Raw genomic sequence first — 24459 nt, forward strand, 5'->3', positions numbered from 1 at the left:
GGGCCTGGGGTGGGCACAGGGAGGAGGCTCATGCTGGGCAAGACCCTCAGTGTGGACCCTCAACTGCAGACTGGCTCCCTCATGCCAAGATTAGCTCTACCTCCGCCAGGGTCATGATGTCCCCCAACCAGAATAGGTGCTGGGTGGTCCCTGGGCACAAGCCACAGCCCCCTCCCCCACTTCAGCACAGGCAGCTACCAGGCCAGGACCCCTCCCCACCCTCACCCCCCCATCAGGAAAATGAAACCCGCTCCCAGGGCAGAGGGCTCCCAAGACCGCCTGGGATGTGCCCGCCTCTGGCTGGGCACCTGCCACACTCCGGCGGACTGTCTGCTTTGTGTCCCCTCCCCCCAACTGCTGCGAGTCGAGTGCTTTCTCTCTGGGGCTCTGGTCTCCCTGAGCCTGCAGGACAGTGCCCAGCTCCCTGTAGGTGGGGGCGGGGCACACCCCACACACCTCACAGCCAGGACGGAGTGGGGATGAGAGAGAGAGAGAATGGGGGTGTGAGGGTGGACCACAGTCCAGGAACCACAAGCTCAACGCACATTTTATTTTCTCACTGGGCTCAAAGGGTGCCAGTGTACCCATGCGGTTCCACCGCCCACAGAGGCAGACAGCTGAGGGGGAAAACCAGTCCTCTCCGCCCCCGGCAGAGGAGAGGCTGGGCAGCGAGGAAAAGGGCCCTCTGGGAGGAGAGGACCGGGCGATCGCCCTCCATCAAGGCGGCTAGAGAGCGCCACCGCGGGGACAGGACGGGGTTGCAAATAGGCTTCCAAACAGGACGCTGGTATTTGAGGCCATCTCGTGGCGAGTCCGGCAGGGCGCATCCGGACCAAATTGCAGCTCGCCTCCCAGGGACTCGAAGACCCAGGGCTACGCCTGAGGTCCCCGGGACACCTAAGGGCGCAGCGGCAGGCTGTGCACAGCCAGGGGCTGGGCCCAGCTTTCCCCGGCGCGGGGCTGAAGCTGAACCTCAGCCAGGCCCGCGGGCGACCATCCTGGGTCGCCCTCTTGCGGTCTGTGGGACCGCAAGAAGGTGGAGAGCACTTCCCCAGGCCTGCGCCCCGCTGCGCCCACCCAGCTCCTGGGCAGGTGTTGGCCCCTCCGTCCAGCTGGTGAGTAGGAAGTCAGCTGCGGGGCAGGGAGGGAGGGGTCGCAGACACAGAGCTCTCGTCCCCTCGGAGTGTCCGTAGCGCTGCGCCGCCCTGCTGTGACCCTGCAGTCACAGGCGCCTTCGGCAGTGGGGCGGCCCTGAGAACCCGGCCCTGATCACTGGCTGGATTCCTCGGACTCCAAGCCCGGCGAGGAAGAGAAGCGGGGGCCCTCGGGCGGTGGGGCGTCGCCTGGGCGCTCGGGTCCGGGCCCGTCGGGCGCGGCGCGCAGCAGATCCTGCAAGTGCCGGATGTAGCGGATGGCGGCGCGCAGCGTCTCCACTTTGCTCAGGCGCCGTTCGGCCAGCGCGCCCGGCAGGTGCCCACGGAGGCGCGCATAGCCCTCGTTGACGCAGCGCACGCGGTGCCGCTCGCGCTCGTTGCGCTTGTGGACGAAGGCGGGCTCGAACGCACAGTCGTAGCCCCCGAGGGCGCCAGGCCCCGGAGCGCAGGGGAACAGGCCGGCGTAGGCGACGGCGGGGCCCGGGAATAGCAGGAAGGGCATGGCGCCGGGGGGCTCCGCGGGCAGGGGCGCCGGCCGAGGAGGGGGCGCGGACCCCAGCTGCATGCTGCCGGGGGGCACCGCGGGTCCCCGGTCCATCAGCGCCCGGCAGAAGTGACTGTTCATGGTGCCGCGCGGGGCTGCACCCACAGCCAGGCGCTCCCGGAATGGCCCCTGCTCGGGGTCTGTGCGTCCCCACCGCGGGGACGAGTCACATCGCCAGCAGCAGCCCGGGGGTTCCAGGACTGCTTAGGGTTGCTCTTCACTCTCTGGGGTGGCTTCAGCGGCCCCCCTAACGGGAGCCATCGCTGTGGACTCGGGTGGCACCGGGCAGAGGCTCAGAGCGCATGGGCCCGAGTCCATCCCCGAGCTGCAGGACTTGGGGTGCTCACTCTCCTCTGCCGCCCATGGGCACCCGCCTGGCCAGCAGTGCCACGCGCTGGGGCCTGGTTCCTCAGGCCTTAGAGACCCCGGCCGCCTGCGGGTGGGGAGGATGCAAGGGCAGGAACTGACTTGCCTCTAGGACCTCGGCAGCTCCGCAGAGAGTCCCGGGACCGGTCCTAAAGGAGAGAGCGGACAGACACACCATTCAGGAAAGGCCAGCAGTGACTGCCCGTGTCACCCGCCTTCCAAGGGGACTGTGGGCTTTGGGGCAGGAGGCAGGGCGCCTGCTGCAGAAGGGCACAGAGCGGCGCTGCAGCCCCAGACGGCCTCCCTCTTGCAGGACCGAGTCCCATTCCTCAGACTCGGGGAGGGGAACCCCTCCCAGGGGGACAGTGGTGCATGAGAATCGAATAAGAAAAAACACACCCGAAACACCCGTGGGGCCTGGCTTCTGACCATGCCAACGAGGGCACTTCCTCTGACAGTGGGGACGAGTCTCATCGCTGACACCTTCCAGAGCCTTCCACCCAAAAATCGTAGCAGTTCTGGGACCACCACAGCTGGCCTCGGGGTCTCACTCAGCATGGAAGGACATGGGTGTTTGGACATGTGGTTGGGACTTTGACGGCCCTCTCCGTGCCCGGTGGAGGGGCATCACTGAGCCCCCCAAACCCCATGTGGACTCACCCACCAGCCGTCCTGGGGGCCTGGGAGTGTCTGCCCTGGGGAGGCCGAGTCCAGAGCCGGGCCCAGCTCCGGGCCTGTGGAGGCCCTGCGGAAATTTGTCAAGGAGCCCGGAGAACTGGGTAGAACGTCAAGCACATAGCCTGCGTCGCACCTGCCTCCCCCCCGGCGCCAGGAGGCTGTGCCTTTCGGGAAGCTTGGCCGGGGTTGGATGTAGCTGCCACCACCCTCACCGCTGCTGCACCCCTGGGAAAGTGATGAGGAACCCCCTTGTCTGTGCTCAGAAGAACTCAGTAGCAGTACCCCCCAAAAAACCCCACCCAGCAGGACCCCGTCCAGCCTGTGGACTGGGCAGAACCGGTGGAGAACAGCCACCCCGTGCCCAGGAGAAGCAACGGCAGCCGCAGGTGCGGGGAATTCCAGGTCCTGCCCTCTCACTGGTGGACGTTTTCCCTCCCTGTTATACTCTCCCCTGGGGACCGTGGGAGTCCCCAGGTCTTCGGGGGAATTCAGATGGCACCTAACAGGGACACAGTTACTAGTACCTGGGGTTGTCGGCGAGGCAGGCGCAGCCTTGGGAGGGGGTCTTAGAGGTGCCGCGGGCCTGGGCCGTGCGGCCCATGCGGCCGGGGCACAGCGCCGACCTGTGCTCACAGACACACCTGTCCGGGAGGAAGTCTAGAAGAAAATCCCGCCCACACGGCTCCCGTTTCCTTTTATCCGGCCGGCTGGGGCTGGGCCCCGGGGGCAGGCTCCGCGCTGTCCCAGTGTGGCCAAGAGCAGAGGGCGCCAGCACAGCGCCCGCCACACTGTCTGCGCTTTCCCAGGGGCCGGGCTCGGGTCTTAGTGTCTCCACCACAGACAGTGCCCCCAGCTTACGGACCAGGGGACAGAGGCTCGAAGAGGGACGGCCACTTGCCCAGGGTAGCACAGCTGCTGCAGGGCAGAGTCTAGAGTCACCGCCGGGCATTCGGGCTCCTGCATACACTGAGAGAGGGAACAGCTAGACTGACCCTCAGAACGGGACCTGCTGGTGTGGGGGCCACCGAGAGCTGGGAATCGGCCTTCCAGGGCCAGGGAACCGGGTAACCTGTGAGCCAACCTTCCTCTCCGTCAGGCACGGCCCTCAATGCCCACGTGAACACTCACACACACACACGCACACACACGCACAGCCGTTTGCTCCTCACTGCCGGCAGGGACTCGTATTCCCCCTATTCCACAGACAGGAAAGTGGGAGCACAGAGAGGCGCAGTAAGCTCCCCAAGGTCACACAGCCAATGAACGGTGAACTTGGGCTTCAGGAGAAACCAGGATACCCCGTGGGGCCGGCCGGGCCTCGCCACCCTCTCCAGGGCACGTCTTCCTTAACCGCCGAGCGTGAGCAAAGCCGCGATGTGGGACAGAGAAAGGCGGGTCCGGGCGCTGCTCTCCTTCCCCTGGAAGGCCCGTGCTCACAGGGGTCAGTGTCCCATGGGGAAAGCCCGTGGCCTCCCAGGATGACAGGAGTGTGAGGTTTCCTGGGGTCCCGGCCACCCCAGACTCAGAGGCTCTGTAGGTGGGAAGCAATGCCCCTGTCACCAGGCTTTGGGGACACGGCACCTCCTTGGAGTGAACTTATGTTGCTTCGTCCTTGCGGTGTGTCACACCCTGGGTGTCCCGATAAGGAGGTGTCTTCTGTCCCACTCCACCAGGAGGAAGCTGGGGCCATGAGAACCTGCCCTTGTGGCCATTTGGGACAGTGGACCCTCACATCCCCGCCCCAGGTCCCTGTCCTGGTGGCTGAAGTGTCAGGCAGACAGTCTCTCGCCAGATCGCCGTCCATCATATGGTCTCCCGCGTTTTAGGGGGACAGGTGTTTTCTGCATCCTGTTGAAACTTAGCTGATAACCGGGACTCAGGCCAACAGAATGGGCTTCGGACCCTGCCTTTGCCCCCGCCCAGCTCCGGGACCATGAGCAAGCCCGTCGTCTGTCCTGTGTGTGGGGGGACGGCACCCACGCTTTCTTCCTGAGTTACTGCGCCATGCAGGGAGACCGGCTGGATCCGGCCCCACACAAACTCTCCGGGCGCATGCAGTCAGACCCCCTCGGTCTGGGCCGGACTCACAAGGAGACCGCCATTGCTGCAGAAACTGGATCCCCTTGAGGGAACTTCCCGCCCCTGTTACAGATGGGGAAACTGAGACCCAGAGAGCTTGTGTGGCTTAGGTGAGCTTCTAGTGGACAGTGGGGTTTAAAAAATAACAAGAAAGCCCACATAGACTTTGCTCTGGTCTGGACACTCGCCTAATTTTGCGTGCTGCCCGTGACCGGGCTCCAGGGTGGCTGCTACCGCGGCTGACCCTGTGCCAGGGGACGGGCAGAGACCCAAGCAAACAGAGGCCTGATGGCAGCCAGCTGCTCGGGGGGCGGGGGGGGAGCTGGACCCTGGCCCCCACAGTTGGCACTGGAGCCTGCACCCCCACCCACAGCCCCGCACCTCTCAAGCCGTCTCCCATGGCCAGGAGCAGTCCAGTGCTCCCAGGTCCCCAGCCTCCCTTCCAGGATAGCGCCCAGCTGGCGTGCCCCCAGGGAGAGCCCTGCTTTGCTTCTCCATGTGTCAGGCATCTGGCCAAACCCAGTGCCCGGGGGCAGAACCACAGAAGCACCCTCAAAGCCCAGCACACCGCCCCCCACCCCCAGCCAGCAGGAGGCAGCCTGGGTCCCTGCCTTTGGGGAGGGAAGCCGTCGGGGACGAAGCCCTCGGGGAGCAAGTTCCTGGCCTCGTTCCCCCGGCCGCCACCTGTGTGCGGTTACCTCCTGGGTCGGCCCCTCCAGCACAGCCACCCATGGCTTGTGGGCTTCCAGGCGGGGGACAGTGGGCCTCCGCACCTCCCGCCTGCCCTGGCGCCTCGCAGCCTCTGCCCGGCTTCCCGCCACAGCACCGGGAGCCAGGTACGCTTTACCTGATGGAGCTTCCAACAGGGACACACCCAGAAGGGGAGGGAGGAGGGCGGAGGGGGATGGGCTGGAGGAGGAGAGAGGGCCACTCCTGGCCTGCCGTGATTGGCCGCCGCAGCCCTGGCAGGGCAGGTGGAGATGCTCTGCCCCCAGGGCACTGCCCCGCGGAAAGCCCAGGGCTGATGGCTGCCTGGGGCCAGTGTGCGGGGCAGGAGGGCACCGGGCTCCTGTGGGGGAGGCCCTGCGGTTGAGGAGCACACCTCTCTCCGAATTCAGGGGTCTGGGCTGCCGGGTGGCCCCACGGCACCAGCAGAATGAAGACCCCCGCCCACACTCTTCACCCACCATGGCCCTGGGGAGCCTGAGCCGGAGTCGGCCATCAGGGGTCACTCTGAGGGGACCTGAACGAGCATGGTGGCACCGGGTCCCTCCAAAGTCGCCGCAGCCCAAGAGCACACACTGTCAGGCTGCGTTTTCTCTGCACCCACTCACGCCCTCACCTGTCCTTCCCACTGATGTGCATGGAATCTCAAAGCTGACACGCTGTGGCTTCCCCTGAAACTCATTAAAACAACCGCATGAGCACTAGAATGAAGAATTCGCGCGTGGGTGCCACCAGAAATGCTTGTGGTGTGCACAGCACGTTGGGAAGGGACGGGCTGCTTCCCCACCCTCCCCGCCTGGAGAAGACCTGCTGCTCCAGGCCCAGCTGGAGCTCCCACCTCCAGGCTGGAGCCCCACCCTCTGTGCCTGCCGCCCTGGCCAGAGGGGCCCAGTGTCCTCAGGGTCAGCCTACGTGTGGCCTTGTCTCCGGCTCAGCTCCACGCCAGGGCACAGCCGGGGCCAGGGGAGCCCCATGGTGTCGTCCCAGGAGGTTCTGAGAGGAGCTTTCCCAAGGCTGGTTTAGCTGCAGTCCGGGTTCTCTGGCCACGGAGTGGGGGAGGCCCCTGTGACCCCTCAGAGCCCAGACTGAGGGGCAGAGCCCAGACTAAGGGCCCCACTGCAAGTGGCAAGAAGGACCATGGCCGTGGGCACTCTGAGTGTGTCCTTATGTGGGAGGCTTGTCCTTGGCTCAGTGCAGGTTCCCCGTCTGCTCCTGGTCGCCTGGGGCTACAGGCCGGCACCCCACTCCCAGTGACGACTCAGAGGCACGGGAGGCTTTCAGGAGGACTTGGTGGCCCTGCTAGCGAGTGGCAGTTGGCTTCTGCACCCGGGCTGCTGGGGAGCATGGGTCTCAACCGGGCCACTCACTTTACTAATTGGGAGAGGTTGGGACCTGGCCCCACAATGGTCACCATCCTCTGAGGGGCAGCTACAGGTAAGGCCCTGGTGTCCTCAGAGACGGGCTCGGGGACAGCTGGGGTTGCCACAGGGCCGAAGGGGTGGGAAACCAGGTCTTTTCAGGCCTTCAGGGCGCACTGCCCACCCACCCTGCCAGTTCCAGGGGCCCCTGGGAGTCTCCGGGTCAGCAGAGTGCAGGTCTGGGCGTCTGTCACCCGGCCCTGCGGCCCTTTCTTCAGGCTCTGCTCTCTCCTCAGCCCCACACAGGGCAGTGAGCTGTGGGGGTTTGCGGGGAGCCAGCCACCTCCCAATACCCCCCACCCTGGCACAGGCTTGCAGGGGCCCCGTCACTCCTGCCCAGAGCGGCTCTGGGGCCACAGACCAGGGGGCAGGCAGTTTGTTGCCTCTGCCAAGACCTCGAGCCTCAGATGGAAGCCATCAATGGCTGTGCAGGAGGCAGGTGACATGATGTTTTGTGGCCCCTGAGCAATGACGAGGACATAGATGGGGACTGTGGTGTTAGGGCTGAGGGGACAGGAGGGGATGGGTTCCTCAGTCACCCAGAGGGACGGCTGCTGGGGCTTTGGGAGTGAGGGGACGGCAGACAAGGGCAGAATCTCCAGGTTTCGGCTGGAGTAATCCTGGTTCAGACAGAGGAAGCGGTGCACAGACGGCCTGAGGCCCGGATGCCGGCTGTGTGGCACCCTGGGGTAGGTCGGGGGTGGAGCCCACCCGGGAGCCAGGTGGACAGGCCTGGAGCTCCGGAGTCGGGTCTGGGCCAGAGACGGGGAGGGCGGGAAGGAGCGTAGCTGTTCAGGGAGACGCTGAAGCCCAGGGGGAGGAGCCTCGGGGCCGGGTGGGGTCCTGGGAACCCCTGACCTTAGGGAGGTGGAGGGGCCCCAGAGGCCAAGTGCAGCGGCTCCCCAAGGGAGGCCCACAGTGAGCCCTGCGGTCGAAGGGCAGGGGCAGAGGTGAGAGCAGGACCCCCCCTCCTGACCTTGCTGCGCAGCCTTGGGCTGGACGCCCGAGGAGGGTGCGGAGACTGGGGGCGGCTCTGCTGGCCCGAGGTGGACGTGGGGCCCGCCAAAGGCTTTTTGTAGGCAGGACGGTCATGCACATTCACAGGCTGAGGAAGACCCGGGACGGGGGACATTGAAGTGGCTTGGGGGCCAGAAGGGACAGCGGGGGTGACTCGGGACAGGAGGGACACGCTGCCCGGAGGCCGTGTGGAGGAGGTCAGGTCCTGCTCGAAGACACGCTCGCAGGTGGGAACGGAGCCTGGCTCCTGGAGAGGCCGAGTTCACACCTGCCGGCTCTGGTTCCGTGCAGTGAGGCAAGGTCTAGGGGGCGGGAAGTGCGGGAGGGGTGCCCCGTGGCCCACAGAGAGTGAGGCCTCAGGAAAGGGGTTCTCGGCCCGGGGAAGGGGTGGCCTGGCAGCCACGGACCCGCAGAGGCCCAGCTGGGTCCCTGTCTGCAGACCTGGGCTGCCTCGAGGTGAGAGCACCGCCGTGGACAGCAGGGGTCGAGGGTGCAGGGCCCACGAGGGCAGAAATGTCCCCGGCGCTGGCTGCTCGGGCTTGGCCTGGCTCATGGCTGTGGCACCAGGACCCCTGTGCTGGCTGAGTGCACCTGCTCGGGGTCTCACAACCAACTCTATCCCCCCTCAACCACTGTGTCCTTTGTAGGTTTCTAGTGCTGACCCCAGTCTCCGCTCCTCCTGGAAGCCCGGCCAGCAGGTCACCCCCAACCTCAGCACTGGCACGTGACCTTGCAGACTGGACCCCCCGCCTCACTGAACACCCAGCCTGGGGCTGGCTCTCTGGGTGGCCTGGGGACAGACAGTTGGGTCACGGGTCCCTCAAAGACCCTGCTTCTGCTTGGACCCCAGACACCCCATGGCACTTCCTGGGCAGAGGCTGAGAGACCAGTGTGGCTTCCACTTGTGTCTCTTCCTGCCGACCCACCCCTGGTGGTTTTGGATTCAGTGCCGGCATGTCTGAGAGACCCCCAATGACATGGGCTCGTTCCCAGTCTCAGGGGACTGTCCTCGACAGTGAAATGCCAACAGGCTTGACTCGGGGTAGCTTCAGGGGCCGCCTGCCCCGTGTTCCTGGGAGAGGAGGGACCAAGAGCTGCCGCCTCCAGCCACAGGGCAGCGGGGCTGGAGGTGAGCAGGACGCCACAGGCACTGTCTCTGCCACACGGCACTTACCAGGTCACCAGGGACACGCTTCGCTCTCGGAACCTCTTGAAATGCAGAGAGTGAGAGAAACAGACAATTTAATTGTGGCTTCCATGATAACAGACTACAAAGAACACGAGCTTTCTCCATCTCCACACCCTGGCACAGCGGAGCTCGGGGACCATTGACGACCCGGGCACAGGCACTCGGGCACCCAGAACCTCTCCTGCCCCGAGATGCCACCACTATCTGGTTCAGCTTCCCAGCCATGGGGGGGGGGTGCTGCCTGGCGTCCTGAAGTGAGGTGAGGGCCTGGTCCGCAAGGGCATGGCCCAGCCTGCTCGGTGGGGGACCGTGGGGAAGGAGGGGGTCAGTGCCCCCCCCCCCACAGAGTGGCAATGGCCCAGCTCCGCCCTCCAGAGGTAAGAACATTCCAGGTATTTGGAGCTGGGAGGGCAGCACCGAACGCCTCCCTCCCCACTGGCTGCCGCTCAACGGGGACGTTGCTACAGAGGAGACGCGATGTGCGCCACGTGCTGAGGTTGGGGGTGACCTTCCCCTTGACGGGGAAGACCCGGGAGGGTGGCCGGAGGCGGGAATGTGGCCCCAGCTCCGTCCAGCCGGAAGCTGGCGCCGTGGCCCCTGCCCGCCTAGCTGAGCATCTTCTGCCGGTCGAAGACGGTCTTCCTCTGCTCACGCACCTGCAGTCGCCACCGCTGCTGCGCACCCTCCACGCGCCCCAGCACCGAGTCAGCTCGGGGGCCTCCGGGTGAGGCCGCGGCGCCCACCGTGGGCCGAGCATCCTGCGGCGGGAAGAGGAAAGGAGACCTGAGCCTCACAGGGGCCCCGGGCTGTGGGGTCTGCCGGGTGGCCCTGCCCCCCAACTCCAGGGCCTGGGGAGAATCCGGAGGCATGTCACAGGCACCTCTAACCCACAGGAAGAGGACCCTGGATGTCACAGGGTCACAGCCTGCACGGTGGCAGGAAGTCCAGCCACGGGGTGGAGGGTGCGCTGCACTGAGGGGCCTGGGATCTGCTGGGAGGGGGACCGCAGGGCTGGGCCTCTGCAGCTGGACCTGGCCCTCCCCTGCAGAGCCCACCCTGGACAGAGCAGCATGGCTGGCGCCCCACCTCCTCCCCTCTGCTCTGACAGCCATCTCTGTCCTCAAAGGCAGCATCCGCCCCTAATTACCACTTCGCTGCCTCTGAAGCCGGCGAATTTCCTGCAGGACCCCGAGCCCGATCTCTGGGGGAGTTGGAGCCCAGGCCGGCCCACGTGCCCGCGGGGATTTCCTCCCAGCTCTCCCAGCCTCTCATCTCCTGCCACCCGTCTCTTAAGGGATTAGCACAGCCCTCTAAGCCAGAGCCACCCCGTAAATGCAACCTTGCTTCTAACACCCGGCTGGCACGGCTTCTGTCGCCACACAGCTGCCAGGCTGCAGGGGAGGCGCACAGTGGGGTGTGAGGGGCAGAGCGAGCGGTGGGCAGCTGCAGACAGGGGTCTGCCTAGTGGTGAGGCTGGCAGCAGGCGGCCCGTGGCCTCCGTGGAGCTGGGCCTCGTGTCTGGAGCACTGCCCAGGGAGAGCAGAGGCGGCCATGGCCCAGGGGCCCAGGTCCAGGGCAGAGAAAGGGCCCACCTCCGACTGCCCAGGGCTCGTCCCAGAGGCTCGCCACAGGCACCAGGAAGGGGGGACGGCCGACCCCTTGGTGGCTGGCTGTCCCTGGACAGTGATTTCTCCTGGCTTCAGTGTCACGTAACAAGCCCACTGTTTGCAGACGTTATGTGCTACGGCGTCAGCAGGGGTCACATGCACGCGCACAGGACACGGGAGAAGCAGCAGGGCGCGTCCTGGTATGCTCTGCTCTGCTTCACGGGTGAAACATGCTTCTCCCAACACCAAGTCAGTGTGACCCAGTGGCCGAGACCCGCAGTTGGAGAGACACGGTTGACGACCAGCACGAGCGTGGCCAGCTCAGTGGACCGTGTGAGTGAATGAGGCACATGGCATATGGGCCGCCCCAGACAGGGGCTCGGGGTCGTGCTGTGTCCCCCCACAGCTCAGCATGGGGCTGGGACCATGGCAGACTCACAGTCCAGCACTGACACCGCCCAATGCGAGACCTGGATGGGCAGCCTCACCCTCTGACCGTCTGTCCCTGTCTGGAAGTGAGGTGGTGCGTGCAGACCCCTCAGCGGGTCCTCGATGCACGGCAGGAATTACCATCGGGCCCAGCTCTGGTGGCCCAGGCGGGGACAGGGGGACCTGCCTTTGGGAGTTCCTGCGGTTTTGCACACCCTCCCACGGCAGCTGCTCCGAGGGGGCTCCATGGTGCGGAGGACTGGCCCCCACACAGCCCAGTGGCTGAGGTGGGCACCCAGGCTCGCTCAGGATGCTCCGGGCCACCAGGACCTAGCCCACCAGCCTCTCCCTCCCCAGTCCCACCCCACCCCCTCTGGGAGCTGCGAGGACCCGGGGGAGTCTTGCAGGCGGCTGCAGGGCAGGGGAAAGGCTCAGCCTGCTTCCCCTCCCCGCTCAGGGGGAAGACGGGGGCTCCCTCGTCAGACCCTGGGACCAGGGACCTCCCACTCAGAGCTGCCCCTGCTGCCTGGGCAGAGGGTGCCGTTGTAGTGGCCGAGTCGTCCCCACCCTGGTCCCTTCATGTCCCCAGGTGCCATCGCCCACTGCAGGACTGTGCCGTGTTGGGGTGGCAGCTGAGGCTGGACAGGCACTGGCCCCCTTTCCTGAGAGGTTCAGTCTCAAGTGACTTGGGGAGCTGGTGGGCACAGCAGGGAGGAGGGGTGAGCCCCTCTCTGAGGACGAAGAGAGGAGAAAAAGACTCCTCCACCCCATCTCCGACCCACCCTGGGCCCGGAGCCAGACAGACCATCTTGTCACTGACCTGGCCGCACGGCTGAGAACGTCCCTGGGCCGGCCCATCAGAGGGCGGCCACAGTGCCTGCCCCATGTCTCCACGTGTCTCGTCCTCCCTGCTGCAACTGCTCCCACGGCCTCTGCCTGGCCAGGGTCCCCCTGACCCCCACGCCCCTGCCACGCCCACCTCATGACGCTTCCCTCAGGGCCCCGGTCCCTGCTCCGAGGCCTCGCTTGGCCACCCCGCTGCTGTGGCCGATGCACACGCCTGAGCGCTGCGCGGGGCTGAACGGTGGACCGCGCCTGCTGGCCACCCTGCCCCACCGGTACCCCAGCCTCTCCTGGGGGCGGAGACTGCCCTCAACTGACCCTCCTACAGTCACAACGCCACGTAGGTGTGAAGACCTGAGCGAACCACCTGGTCCTTAAGGACAAAGGAGCACTTCTGAAGCTGCCCACGCACAGTCTGTCGTGGTAGGTGAGAGCCCCCACACGGACCCCAGGAAACGACCCTGGGGTTCAGCACCGCGGACAGCGACCGCCAGCGCGCGGACGGTGGAGTCAGCGCCCCCCACCACCGGCTGGCCCGGTAGCTGCTTCAGAGCGCGCGTAGCCTGCACACCTTTCTGCTCTGTCCTCACAGGAGACAAGGGGAGCGTCCCCTTCACAGCGTGTCTTGTCCAAGCTCCCTCATCAGACCCTGGGACCAGGGACCTCCCACTCAGAGCTGCCCCTGCTGCCTGGGCAGAGGGTGCCGTTGTAGTGGCCGAGTCGTCCCCACCCTGGTCCCTTCATGTCCCCAGGTGCCATCGCCGTCTCTCCTGGATTCCCCGCTCACCCTGCCCACAGGGCCCAATGCTGTCCCCACAACCCGGGGGTGGGGGGGAACCACTGGGGCCCCGCTGTGGGCAACACACAACCAGAGCCTCCGAGAGGGCCTGTCCCCCCTTTTCAAAGAGGACCAAGCCCACACATCTGAGCTGCTCTGCTTCTGTCCCGGCAAACACGCTTGCTTCCTCCTTTCAAAGGGTGTCTGAGCCCGGGGATTAGGTCCTAATGCTGCTGGCATGCTGGGTGGGGGGGCGGCAGCGCCCAGCACCAGGCTGCCAGGCCTTCAAAGGGACACGCCGGCTTTCATCTCCCGGCCCAGCATGGCAGGAGAGCGCCCTGCTCAGGAGCCGGGGGGTGGAGCCAAGGGCCCCAGTCCTGGGGTGTGACCCCTCTGTATCTGACCCTTGACTGGGCCCCAGACTCGGTCGGGCAGGGGTCGGGGTGGGGGGCCGAAGCCCACTCCGTCTCTACAGAGTTCCTGTCTCACGGCCACTGAGTTGCACCGGCCACTGAGGCGAACGTCCAGCGAACCCAAGAGGTCTTGTTCTGACTTCACTCCCCTTGGGGCCAAAGCCAAGTCCCCCCAGCCCGGAAGTGGCCCCTCCCTGGTGCTCTCAGGGAGGGTCCTCCAGACCACTAACAAACTTGGAGACACAGCCTCCGCCAGCCCCGACCCCACACTCTCCAACACCCCCAACTCCACGTGCCCAGAGAGGGGAGGACGAGCCGAGTGTCCTCACCATCCAGGACCAGACGGGACCCTGCGCTCCACTCAGCCCTGTGCTCCCCAGATGCTGGGTGGTCACTGTCCTTGGAGCTGGCTTTGAAGGCCCCCTCTGCCAGGAAGCCCTCCCAGACTGACAAGAAGAAAGGGTGAGTCCCCGACCCCGGTCTAGTAAAGGGCCTTCCCGGCCTCATCCCCCGCCGTCTATTTCCTGGACCCGATCCTACCCACACCTTCCTGCTCCGTGCCCGCTCTCCTGGCTTGGGCTGTCCTGGGCAGAAGCCCCTGGAGGCAGACATGGGTCTGTAAGCCCATGCAATGCAGGCAGAGGGAGGGAGAGAGGCTTGTGCACAGGAGAGGAGCCACTAAGCCCCAGGAAGGGACAGCCAGGAGCACCAGGGCAAGGCTACAAGAGGCTGCACAGAGAGATGGGGCCATCCCGGTCCGGGTGCCGGCAGGGGGGCCTTCCCGTGACTGCGGTGCAGCGCCGGCGCCCCTCCGGTCAGGCCTCAGACACTGGACACGCGCCTTACTTCCTCTAGAACCCCCCTTTCCCCGGCACCCTGACACGTGGCCACAGCGCCCCTCACTGTGGACAGTCCTTCCTACTCCGCCAAAACCTGCCCCCAGACATCCCTGGTCCGATCCAGCTCTACAGCAGGAACTGCACTGACCACGCCTGGCCCTTTCTCCCCAGAGCCCCCCTCATGGAGGCAGCCCTGACTTAGACTCAAAGTGGGGAGCCCCGCAGCAGACAGGGGCCAGGGGCAGGGACTCAGGCCGGAGGGCGGGGCTGCCCCTCCTCTGGCTCCGGGTCCAGGCAGCAGGGAGCCTGGCATTCCGGGAAGAATACGCCTGCCCGAACTGTAATCAGCATGCATCTCTCAATTATGCCCCAGCCAGACCTGCAATTAGCTCGGTGCCCTAACCACCGCGTGTTTATTAGCGATGCCCCCCGCTCCCAGAGCTGCTATTACCTTGCATTAATAACCAGGTAGGCACGCGGGGTTTCCTCCTGAACACAGACCACCCAACTCTGGCTCCACCCCCTCAACAGGCGAGGCTCAGCCTCTCTGCCCCACCTCCGGCCCAGCGTGTGCGAGCCGAGGGCTGGGGGCGGCTGGCACGGGTCGGCAGGTCACGGAAGCTCCCCAGGGCAGCACCCCCGGCACCGGGCAGCTTCCCACTCGGGTCTGAGCCCCGCCCTCCCCTCGGGAAGCCTGCCCTGCCCCACCTCCGTCCCTACTGGAGACGTCTGACCTGCGGTTCCCGGGGACAGTTCAGCCTAGGACTGGTGACCCTGAACCCCACACTCACTGTCTAAGCGCAAGGCTGCTCCTCCCATGGTGTTAAGTCCCCCACCCCGGCCTCCGAGGTGGGTCCTGCTGCCCTCGGTTTGTGGGGGGGGGGGGAACTCCCATCTGGATGCCGAGATCAATAGTGCACCTCCTGGAGGGTCTTTTGTTTTTGTTTTTTAGAGCTCAACATCTCCAGTTTCTTCAGCCAACTGTCCCAGGGCAGGGCTGAGATGGAGTCTCCCGTGGAGACCGCTGTCCTCCTGGCACAGGGCCCGCCGACGACCTCCCTCTGCCCACCCCACCTCCCCTGCAGGGCGTCCAAACCTCTTCAACAAGGGGCAAGGGGACGGGGGTGACAGCGGTTGTTCACCACGCCGGGCCCCATGGTGCCAGGGCCCTCGGGGGTGCAGGGTGCCTGGAGTTACAGGTTCCCCGTCTACTCAGCAAGACATGGGGGCCTTCCATAACCTGCTGTTAGCTCCCGGCCACAGTTCCAACCTGTCCACCTCGACCCAGAAATACACAGCTTCTCAGGCCCACCACCCGCCTGACGCCCCATTAAACCTGAAAGCCCACTTTTTCCCTTGAGCCCACTGGGCCAAGCTGTGTGCTGAGCGGTGTCTGGGGTCACGGGAGTTACTCCTGCCACCTAAAGCTCACTGCCAGCCTGGCCCAACCGAGCAACCAGGACGCCACTGGTAACCGGCCTGGCTGGCTCCCGCCCGGCTCCCACCCCCTGCCCCGCAGTGCGGGAGGAAGACGGGGCCGACCGGCTGACACCAAAGCTGCCGACGCCAGACACCTGGAAAACCCAGGACCACCCCCTATGTCATCTGGGGGCGCACAGGGCAGTCCCCGCCAAGGAAAAAGCTGGCATCTGCGGGCCGTGTGGGACACTGGGTGGGGCGGTGGACGGGAGCGTGGGGGAGGCAGGACCCCGTGGGTGCAGGACCGCGGGCGGCCGCTGCGGCCCAGCTACCTCATCCTCCTCTGCACTGTGCAGCTGCTCGGTGTAGGCGTCCGGCTTCCGGATCAGGGGGTCCACCAGCATCAGGAAGGCCATGTACAGCAGCAGCGCCCCCACCACCGACAGGTACAGGATGATGGTGACCTGAGAAGACACCGGGGCCCTGAGGCCGGACTGCGGCTCGGAGGGACACTGGATGGCCGTGGGGCCCTGCTCCGAGTGTCCCCTCACCGCTCATCAGGTTCCCACGCCCAGAGAGACACCAGAGGATGAACCCTGTGGATCAGGGTGCCCCTCGATGCCCCGGGGTGGGGGCAGGGTGGGGACAGAGGCCCACCAGCTGCCAGAGTTCTGCATGGGGCGGTGAGCCTGGGTCACCAAGTGGAGTGAAGCGGGGCTCCCGGGGGAGGAGCCAAGAGGGAGGCTTCAGTTCTGAGGGCACAGCACCACCAGGTGGAGGGGGACAGGGAGGGTCACCCTGTGGGGAGCGGAGAGCCGGGGACCGGACGACAGACTTTAACCTGCTGCGTCTGGAGAGCAGCTCCCAAGCTGGGGTGATGTTTGTTGGGCAGAGGAAGACGACTTCGAGAGGTGTGCTGGACATTTCTCTGTGAGGGCACCCAGGACCAGACCCTCCAGAACCCTCCAGGACGCTGAGCGCCAAGGTGCCTAGACCGGTGGGGGCAGTGCCCCCAGCGATTGGGGACACAGAGACACGCCCCCCCGGAGGGCAGTAGGCACCTGACTGAGGACAGCGGGACAACATCCTTCACCAAGGGCCAAGGCTACAGCTGGGCAGGGTGTCACCGTCACCTGGTTTGGGGACCGCGCCTCAGATGCCCACTCTGCCTCCCGACGCCTGGCCATCCGTCCCTGGTCTCTGACCCCAGCCCGGACCGGAGCAGACTCAGACAAGGGGTAAATGGAAAAGGGGTCTTAGGACTTTCCAGTCTGCTGCCCCCTCAGTCAACGCCAAGTTCAAGGGGGCCCTCTTCCCGTGACCTCCTCCTGCCTGTCCCGAGGGTGGGGCAGTGGATGGGGCCTGAAGGTGTGGGGGACCTGCAGGCAAATCTCAGGGCTTAGGAAGTGTGTCTGGTGAGGACCCCGGGGCAGGGAGCCCCTCCCTGCCAAAGAGGGAGGGGCGACGTCTGGCTCAGAGCTTGACGAGCTCAGGTGGCCGGTCGCCTCCGGAGCCAGTTCAGAGACGGGGAAAGGCAGCGGCAGGAGGGGCAGCAGGGCAGGAGGACGGTGGCCATGGGGAGGACAGAGCCTCGGGGACAGGCAGCTGCTTCCACCTGAGAGGTGAGAACACGGGGCTTTCGAGGGTCACCTGCTCTTCCCCTGAGCCTGGAGGGAGGACCCAGCGAGGTGGCTACATTCCCGGGTCGCTTCTGACTGACACTTGCTCTGGACTCCTCGCAGAACCAGCAGGAATAAGCCCAAACACAGGCCCGGAGGGCTGTGTGCAATCGGGAGGTGGGGCCGGGCTCGGGACCGCCAGACCCGGGGCCAGGGGCCAGAGGCGCTCTGCACAGTGAGTCCCTGGGAAAGCTGGGTTCCAGGTGAGTGAGGGGGGCTCAGGACAGAGGTCCCAGGACGGCCGGCTCCAGGGGCGGGAGTAGGTCTCCGTGCCCGGGACAGGCCTGCCTGGAAGCCAGCCCCAGAGGCACCCGGAATGTTCTGGAACAGAGCCCAGCACAAGCGCACTCACCTTGATGGTGGTGGTGCTGCGCTCCTCGTACTGGCACTCACAGAGCAGGCAGTAGGCCTCCGCGTCCACCGGCATGGGCTCCACCACGCGCAGGCAGTTGCTGCAGCGGCGGGCAGACAGGCAGGGCGTGGGCGGCGGGCCTCTGCCCGCTGTGGCCCGGGAGGGGCCGGGGCCACTGAGCATGGTGGGAGCGTCTGGGGTGGGCTGTCTGTCCGTTAACCTCACCCCCAGGGCACTCTCTGGACTGTGACCACCACAGACGGGGGCCGGGACCCCCCCAGGATTTCATGTCCTAGGGCTTCGAGAACGAACATCTCTGGGGGGATGTGATGGACAGGACAGGGACTGCCATCGACAAAACTGTATTTACTGTCCCCTGGAAAGCTGCTGAGAGTAGGCCTCCCTGTTCTCGCCACACACACACACACACACACACACACACAGCAACTGTGCGAGCGGGCGGAGGTACTAACCAGCTCTACATACGTGTAGCATGTCATCCCCATGCACCTCAAACTTGCACAGCGCTGTGTGGGACTTGGAGCTCAATAAAAAAAGCACCACCGGGCAAAAAGCACCACCATGAAAGTCCCAACTCTCATCACGGGGTCCCACCATCTGTGCTCAGCTCCCTGCGGGACTGGGCCAGGCAGGACGGGGTGCCCCAGGTCCTGAGAGGCCCGGGGCAGAAGCCCACCCTCCACCCGAATGGCCTCAACTCTGCCCCATCCTCACAGAGCATGATGGACGCAGCAGGCGCGGCGGCCTTACCAGTCCTTCTGCGAGACGTTCTGGTTGTAGATGTGGCCGCTGAGGTTTCTGTACGGTGGGCAGATGCACTTGCACCTGGTGTCCTCGGAGCTCTGGGGGAGACAGCAAGCCTCAGGCGTATCCCAGGCTCACCTTCTAGCCAGACTACAACTCTCGGCCCCCCGTTCCCTACAGCAACCATGGGAAGGCTCTTGACCTTGCCCCAGCCCCAAGTTCGGCAAAGAAGGACGTTCGCAGGAAGGACGCTCCATCACAGGGGCTTCCAGACAAGCGGTCCAGGTGACAGATGATCACAGAAAGCTGCCAAGGGCAGGGGGCTGGTGGGCTGGGGGCACAGGGAACGTGCACCCCACCTGCGTGTGCACCTCTGTCCTGGTCTTTGTAGCTGGCCCCTGCTCCCACCCCCCCACCCCCCCCTCCAACCTCCTGGGTTGAGATTGGGGGAAAAGCCAGGCCAAGGGAGGAGGAAAGTGGGTAGTTCACATGGAAATGCTCACGCTGCCCCTCTGAAGCCACAAGAGACAAGGCCGCAAGGACGTTCACCCGGGGTAGGGATTCCTGAGAAACCCTCCTTAAAGAAAACCCCGCAGGCCCCGGATGCTGTTCCTCGGGCTGAAAGCCCACGACTCCAAACGTGGATTGAACGCCTGGCCGAACCGCAGCCTCGGCCTTTCCCAGAAACACCATCTTCATCAACCAGTCTGGGATCCTCTGGCCAAGCGCCAGGAAGGTCATGTGACAGACGGTCCCTCTCTGCCCCCCATGGAAAGAAGGGGCAGCCTGCGGGGTAAAAACCTTCCCCTTCTCTTCCCCAAAGAAAAGACACCCAGGCCAAAAACAACCCCTCGTTTTCTCTTGTCAAAAGCTCCCTTCCCCGCCCTTCTTGCTATAAAATCCTTCCAGTCTGCACACCCCCTTGGGGCCCGTCTAGCTGCTGGGTGGGCTGCCCCCTGGTTCATGAGTCACGGAAAAGCCAATGTCTGCCTTCGCTGGTGTGGCTCATGGGTTGAGCACTGGCCTGCAAACCAAAGGGTTGCAGGTTTGATTCCCAGTCAGGGCACGTGCCTGGGTTGTGGGCCAGGTCCTCTGTAGGGGGCGCATGAGAGGCAACCACACACTGATGTTTGTCTCCTTCTCTTTCTCCCTCCCTTCCCCTCTCTAAGGGTAAATGAAATCTTTTTAAAAAACCATGCAGATTCCTATTCACGCTAAAAAAAAAAAGAGTCAATGTCTTCAGTTGCGCTCTGCTGAATTTTGCTAACACCTCAGGCCTCCCTCCCAGCTTTGGTACTAGGCCACCCAAACCCAGGTCCTGGCCGCTTCCCCGGAAAGAGTGGAAGAGACCTGAGGAGTCCTAGCCCTGGGTGGTAGCCCCCGGCGCAGAAGTGTCCATCTGTTGAGGACCTGATGCTGGAAGAGCACGTTGCTGCAGAACCACTGCGGTGACCCAGGGGCCAAGAGTGGCGCGGACATCTCAGGCCACTAACCGGAACAGGGAATCCCGGGCTGGAATCCCACCCGGAGGTGCCGCCCCCTGGGAAACCCCCAAAGGCAGGGCAGTAGGACAGTGAGGGCTGGTGCCCATCTGTCCACAGGGGTGCAGGCCCTGCCTCCTCACCTTGTTGGCCTGGGCTGGGGGTGCCAGCAGACAGCCGACTGCGGCCGCCACGCACAGGAGCTTCATGCAGGTCATCTTGGGGGCCCGGAGACCCAACACCTGAGAAAGGACGCGGGGTCAGACGGGGCCGGGGCCCGCGGCCTCACCCGGGATAGGTGGGGGCTGGGTTCCGGGGATCCAGCGCCTCCTAGACCCGGCGCCAAATGCTGTGGTCCCTCCCTCTCCCCAGTCTTGGGGCGTCCGAAAGACAGTGGGGGTGTCCCGGGTCCCCGATCCCCCGCTCAGGCCCAGTGATCCCCGCCCCGAGGCCCGCAGCCCACTCTGCCCACTGAGGCCCCTAAAGACCTGGGGCGTAGAGTCCGGGAGCTCTGACCCTACGGCCAAGCCGGCACCGCCACACCCGCGGCCTGGGGTCACCCGGGACCCCTCTGGGACGTCACGATCACGCACCCCTCCCCCACTCCCGGCCTCTCACCTGCCAGCCCCGCAGTGGCCGCGAGAGACCCGGCTGGCCCCGCCCTCCAGGCTTCCATTGGCTGTCCGCCACAGCCCCTCAGCGGATGGCGCTGTCGTCCAGGCAACAAGGCCCGCCTTTGCCTGGGTGCGGTGACTCCGCGCAAGGGACAGCAGGCATTTTCCAACCCCGAGCAGACGAGAAAAGGGAGCGTCGGCCTTCCCAGAGAGTGGTAGGACGGGTCCGGCCCTCGTGGCCCCTTCGAGAAGCAGCCCTTGGACACTCGGATTATAAAATTCCGGGTTCAGAGAGGGGCTAAGCTGGCTCCGCCTTGCTGTTTTCAAGAGAAAGCACTGTGTACAGAATAAGCCAGCAAATACGGCAACAGCAAGAAAAATGGATGCGAGGGCTTTGTCCTCACGATCTGGAAGTGCTATTTAGGGGTGGGGAGGATCTGCGCCAGCCTCCTCAGGGACAGCAGACAGCAGGGCTTTGGGGACCGTGGCCGGTGTGGCCGCGACCTTGGCTGTGCCCGGCCGCCCTCCCACTGGGATAGATTCCGCCCCCTTCACGTCTCCAGGTTTCAGGGTCATTTCACAGTCTTGCGTGCGAACAGACCACTTGCCGTCCACAGACTCCTGTGGCCAAGAAGGGGCAACCTGGTGGACAAAGGTCTCCCAGCCATGGCATCTAAGGTCAAAAGATGCTTTATGAAGATGGGGGTTTGTAGATGGAGGGAGGGGGAGAGGTAGGGACGACGGTGGACACGGAGCGGGGTGGACAGGTCATTGCACCTGCCTGGTCACAAGCAACACCGTGGTCAGGGCATCATTTCATATTGTTCGTTGGAGGGAGGGGATTTTCATGAGTTGTCAAATGAAAAGTAAATAAATCCACCTTAAAGAAATCCTTTAAGGCGGTGGTTTTCAGCCGGCATACAGGATCCGTGCCCCGTGCCACACCTGCTGATTTAGGCACCGGCCTCTTTCCCCTCAGATTGTAGCAAAATGACAGCAGCCAACCCAACAATAGCTGCCTGGTGTGGGTCAAAATTACACCTGTTTTTGGGTCAGATCTTCAAAAATATATTTTTGGTGGGCTGCAAAATTTTAGTAATCGGTGTATGAGATGGAAAACATTGACAATCGCTACTTTGAGGTGGTCACACACGTTCTGAACCAGGCGAACTTGGAAAACTCGGAAGTGGGTCAATGTCATTGTCGTGAGCAGCCCACATTGCCCTCTGGTGGCCACAGGAGACATGGCTCGCGGGCTTCCTGGCTCAGGGTTCTGTCTGCAATAGAAGTTGCGGACAAACAGACGTCTCCCCAGGCTTGCTGCTGGACCAACGTGAATTCTGTGGGGGGTCAGTGTTTGGGGGTGCCTTCCAGTAGAAGTCGGGGGGTAGGGCAGAAAAGCCTGGGGGTGGCTGGTTCGCACCACCGGGCCTCAGTCCGCTTGAAGAAAATAGCACGCGAGACCGAAGCATAATCAATATGAAACGATAAACATTTAAGGGGATCAGAAAACTAACCCCACTTTCATTGACATTCAGACATAGTTATGGCAAAAATAAGATCGCCTTCCGTTCTCAGTCACCGTTCACTTAATGTGAGTAACCGCCCCCCCCCTGTCATATCTTTGGGTCTGCAGTTTTCATGGAGGTGTAGTAATTCCTTATTAGATGTCCTGCCTAACTGACCTGCCTCTGGGGGTCCCAGCAGCTGCCCCTCCAACAGCCATGCCTTCTTTATCTCTCAGCTGCCATAAGCTGCAGGCAGCCCCCAAATCGAGAACCATTCCCGGACTTCGGAACGTGGTCCCTTTCTCCTCTTCTCCTCAGGTGCAGGGGACATTCTGTCTCATCGCCTTCTCTTGGTTGGGAGCCCCCCCAGGCCACGGCGCTCCTCAGTCGGGACTTGGAACCAGGAACCCTCAGGCAAGACGTGAAAAACTTCACAATTCTAAACGAGCTACTCACTGCAGCAGAGAACTTGACCTGTCCATCGGAATCCATTGTCACCTGGGATGGCACATCCCAGCCTCCCTTGCGGCCCCAGCGCGCTGTCATTTCTAGGGGAACAGGACAGACACTGATGGGCACCATTGCGGGCCTGGCTGGTACACTCCCCCAGCACGCATGTCTCCGTGCTCTGCCCCCTTGGGCTGATGGAAACAGGGGGAGGTGACATCCTAGGAACGGAGAAGGCACGTGATAGATGAATTCTGGTTCCTGAGTGGCCACCTTAAGGGTGCGTCTCTCCGGCCTGCACACCGGCCCGGCTCTGGGATGAGGGCACAGTGACATGCTACAGAAACCGGCAGAGGGGGTTATCTGGCCATCCAGCTTAACACACCCCGAAAGGCTAGAATCACGGGACCAAGGGACATAGTTATCGATCTGGTCCATTTACAATGACCAAAGTCAGTTTGGCTCCGACAGCTGAGCTGGTCAGCGTTAGGACGGGCCTCCCCAGCCGCTCACACAGCATCTGCACCTGGAGCACCCGCACTGCCCGGCGGGAGAACAGCCAACCAAGTCCCCGCCCTCCGGAGCTCCGGGTCTCGGGGGGAAGTGGACAACTCCACAAAACCAACAGCCTGTGGAAGGAAGGAGCGATGGCTGTGTGGACACAGGGCAGGGGCTCCAAGGAGGCCACTGGCTGAGGCGACCTTTGTAGCTCCAGCAGCATGACCTGGAGGATCCAGCTTGGCACTGACTCAGGTATGTTTAGCCTGGCGGGAGGCCAGCCGTGTGGACGCTCAGGGGCGGAAGGTGTCTGGACACAGAGGAGGCTAGAAAGGAGGTCAGTGAGGCTGAGGGCGTTTGGGAGGAGACGGGAGGGCGGGGCAGGGCCAGGCAGCTGCAGGACAGACATAGCCGCCTGCTGGGTGCGACACCCTTACTCCACGCTCAGTGGCCTAACCGGCAAACACTGGTCATCTCCCGGTCTGAGTGGCAGAGCAGCGGCTCCCGCCAGGACTCTCAGGTCCTCGGGGCTGCGGCCTGTCTGCCGCACTCGGGACCCGGCTCAGCCTGGGTCCGTCTGCTGCTCTGTCTCGGAGCAAGGCCGTGGGGGACTCTGCAGGGGCAGCTCGTCCGTAACCTGGAGCCTCACTCGCGGAGCCAGGCCTGACATGAAGACAGAGACAGAGAGGCAGCGCGGGTCGGAGCGGGCAGGCGGGCAGGGGTGGGTGGTCATCTCGGGAGTGACCTTGGGTCCCTCTGCCATCTTCTGTGCGGTCACTGCTGCAGGCCTTGCCCAGGGCAGGGGGCAATTGGCTGCCCATGAGAACATGTCCACCGGGAGGCGGGGAGCATGGGAGCCATGGAGGGAACAGAGGGAAGGCCCCGAGGGGGTCCCGCCTGCCCAGAATCCCCGTCTGGTCGGGGTACAGAGCCGGGGTGCAGAGCCGGGGAAGGACCCGGCTCTGTGTTCTCCAAGTTGGGACCCTGGCCATGCCCGGGTGTGCCCGGGGGCTCTAGAGAAGGCTGAGCCGCTGTCATTGTCACAGACTCGGAGAGGGCCTGGGGATGGTCAGCCTGCGGCGACCTAGACAGGCATGCAGCCAGCTCTGGTCTGAGGGGGAGCCGGGAGGGGAGGACGCTGGCGTGCCCCCGACCCACAGCCCGGACCCAGGGCTCCGGACCGCTGTGCCGTCGCTGCCCCGAGGCCCCTCAGCAGGCGTTTTCCCAGATGCTGCAGATGGCAGCTCAGCCCTCGTCCCCCACGGCTCTGGCCACTTTCCAGGAGATCCTCTAGGCCAGGGCTGTCAAACTCGCTGTCACCAGGGGCCACATCAGCCTCCCAGTTCCCTTCAAGGGCCAAATGTGATCTTAGGATTGTGTAAATGTAGCTACTCCATAACTAGGGGCAAGGAGCTCAGTGGGTGCCGCCACTGGGTAGAAACAAGGTGCTGGGCTGGATAAGACACGGCAGAGGGCGGATTGGACCCTCCGGCCTTGTGTCTGCCACTTGTGCTCTAAGGAAACACAAGGTGGCCTCAGCGAGCCGGTCCAGGCCAGGCTGCCTCCAGGGGCCCGCCCTGGGCAGCCCCCACATTGGGGGGCAGGGTACAGGCCTC

The 24459-nt window shown here is 64.4% G+C and overlaps 2 protein-coding genes across 3 annotated transcripts; both read right to left on the minus strand.

Annotated features, from left to right (window-relative positions):
• Nucleotides 1-1269: 1269 nt before the first annotated feature.
• Nucleotides 1270-1779, minus strand: ASCL5 (achaete-scute family bHLH transcription factor 5). Its single transcript, XM_037160910.2, has one exon. The coding sequence runs from the start codon at nt 1777-1779 to the stop codon at nt 1270-1272; it is 510 nt and encodes a 169-aa protein (XP_037016805.2).
• Nucleotides 1780-9207: 7428 nt separating this feature from the next.
• Nucleotides 9208-20452, minus strand: TMEM9 (transmembrane protein 9). Of its 2 annotated transcripts, none has more exons than XM_037161106.2 (6): nt 20395-20452; nt 19920-20018; nt 18302-18393; nt 17531-17630; nt 15832-15963; nt 9208-9929 (listed from the first exon to the last, which is right to left on the minus strand). In XM_037161106.2, the coding sequence occupies exons 2-6, from the start codon at nt 19992-19994 to the stop codon at nt 9777-9779; spliced, it is 552 nt and encodes a 183-aa protein (XP_037017001.2). In that variant the 5' UTR covers nt 19995-20018; nt 20395-20452; the 3' UTR covers nt 9208-9776. The 2 variants fall into 2 exon arrangements, with proteins under 2 accessions (XP_037017001.2, XP_037017002.2); XM_037161107.2 differs by lacking the exon at nt 20395-20452 and adding an exon at nt 20265-20388.
• Between the last annotated feature and the right edge of the window lie 4007 nt (nt 20453-24459).

This window comes from Artibeus jamaicensis, unplaced genomic scaffold (genome assembly GCF_021234435.1).
Source record: "Artibeus jamaicensis isolate MK-2021 breed Jamaican fruit bat unplaced genomic scaffold, CSHL_Jam_final scaffold_754, whole genome shotgun sequence".
In the NCBI taxonomy this organism is placed as follows: Eukaryota; Metazoa; Chordata; class Mammalia; order Chiroptera; family Phyllostomidae; genus Artibeus; species Artibeus jamaicensis.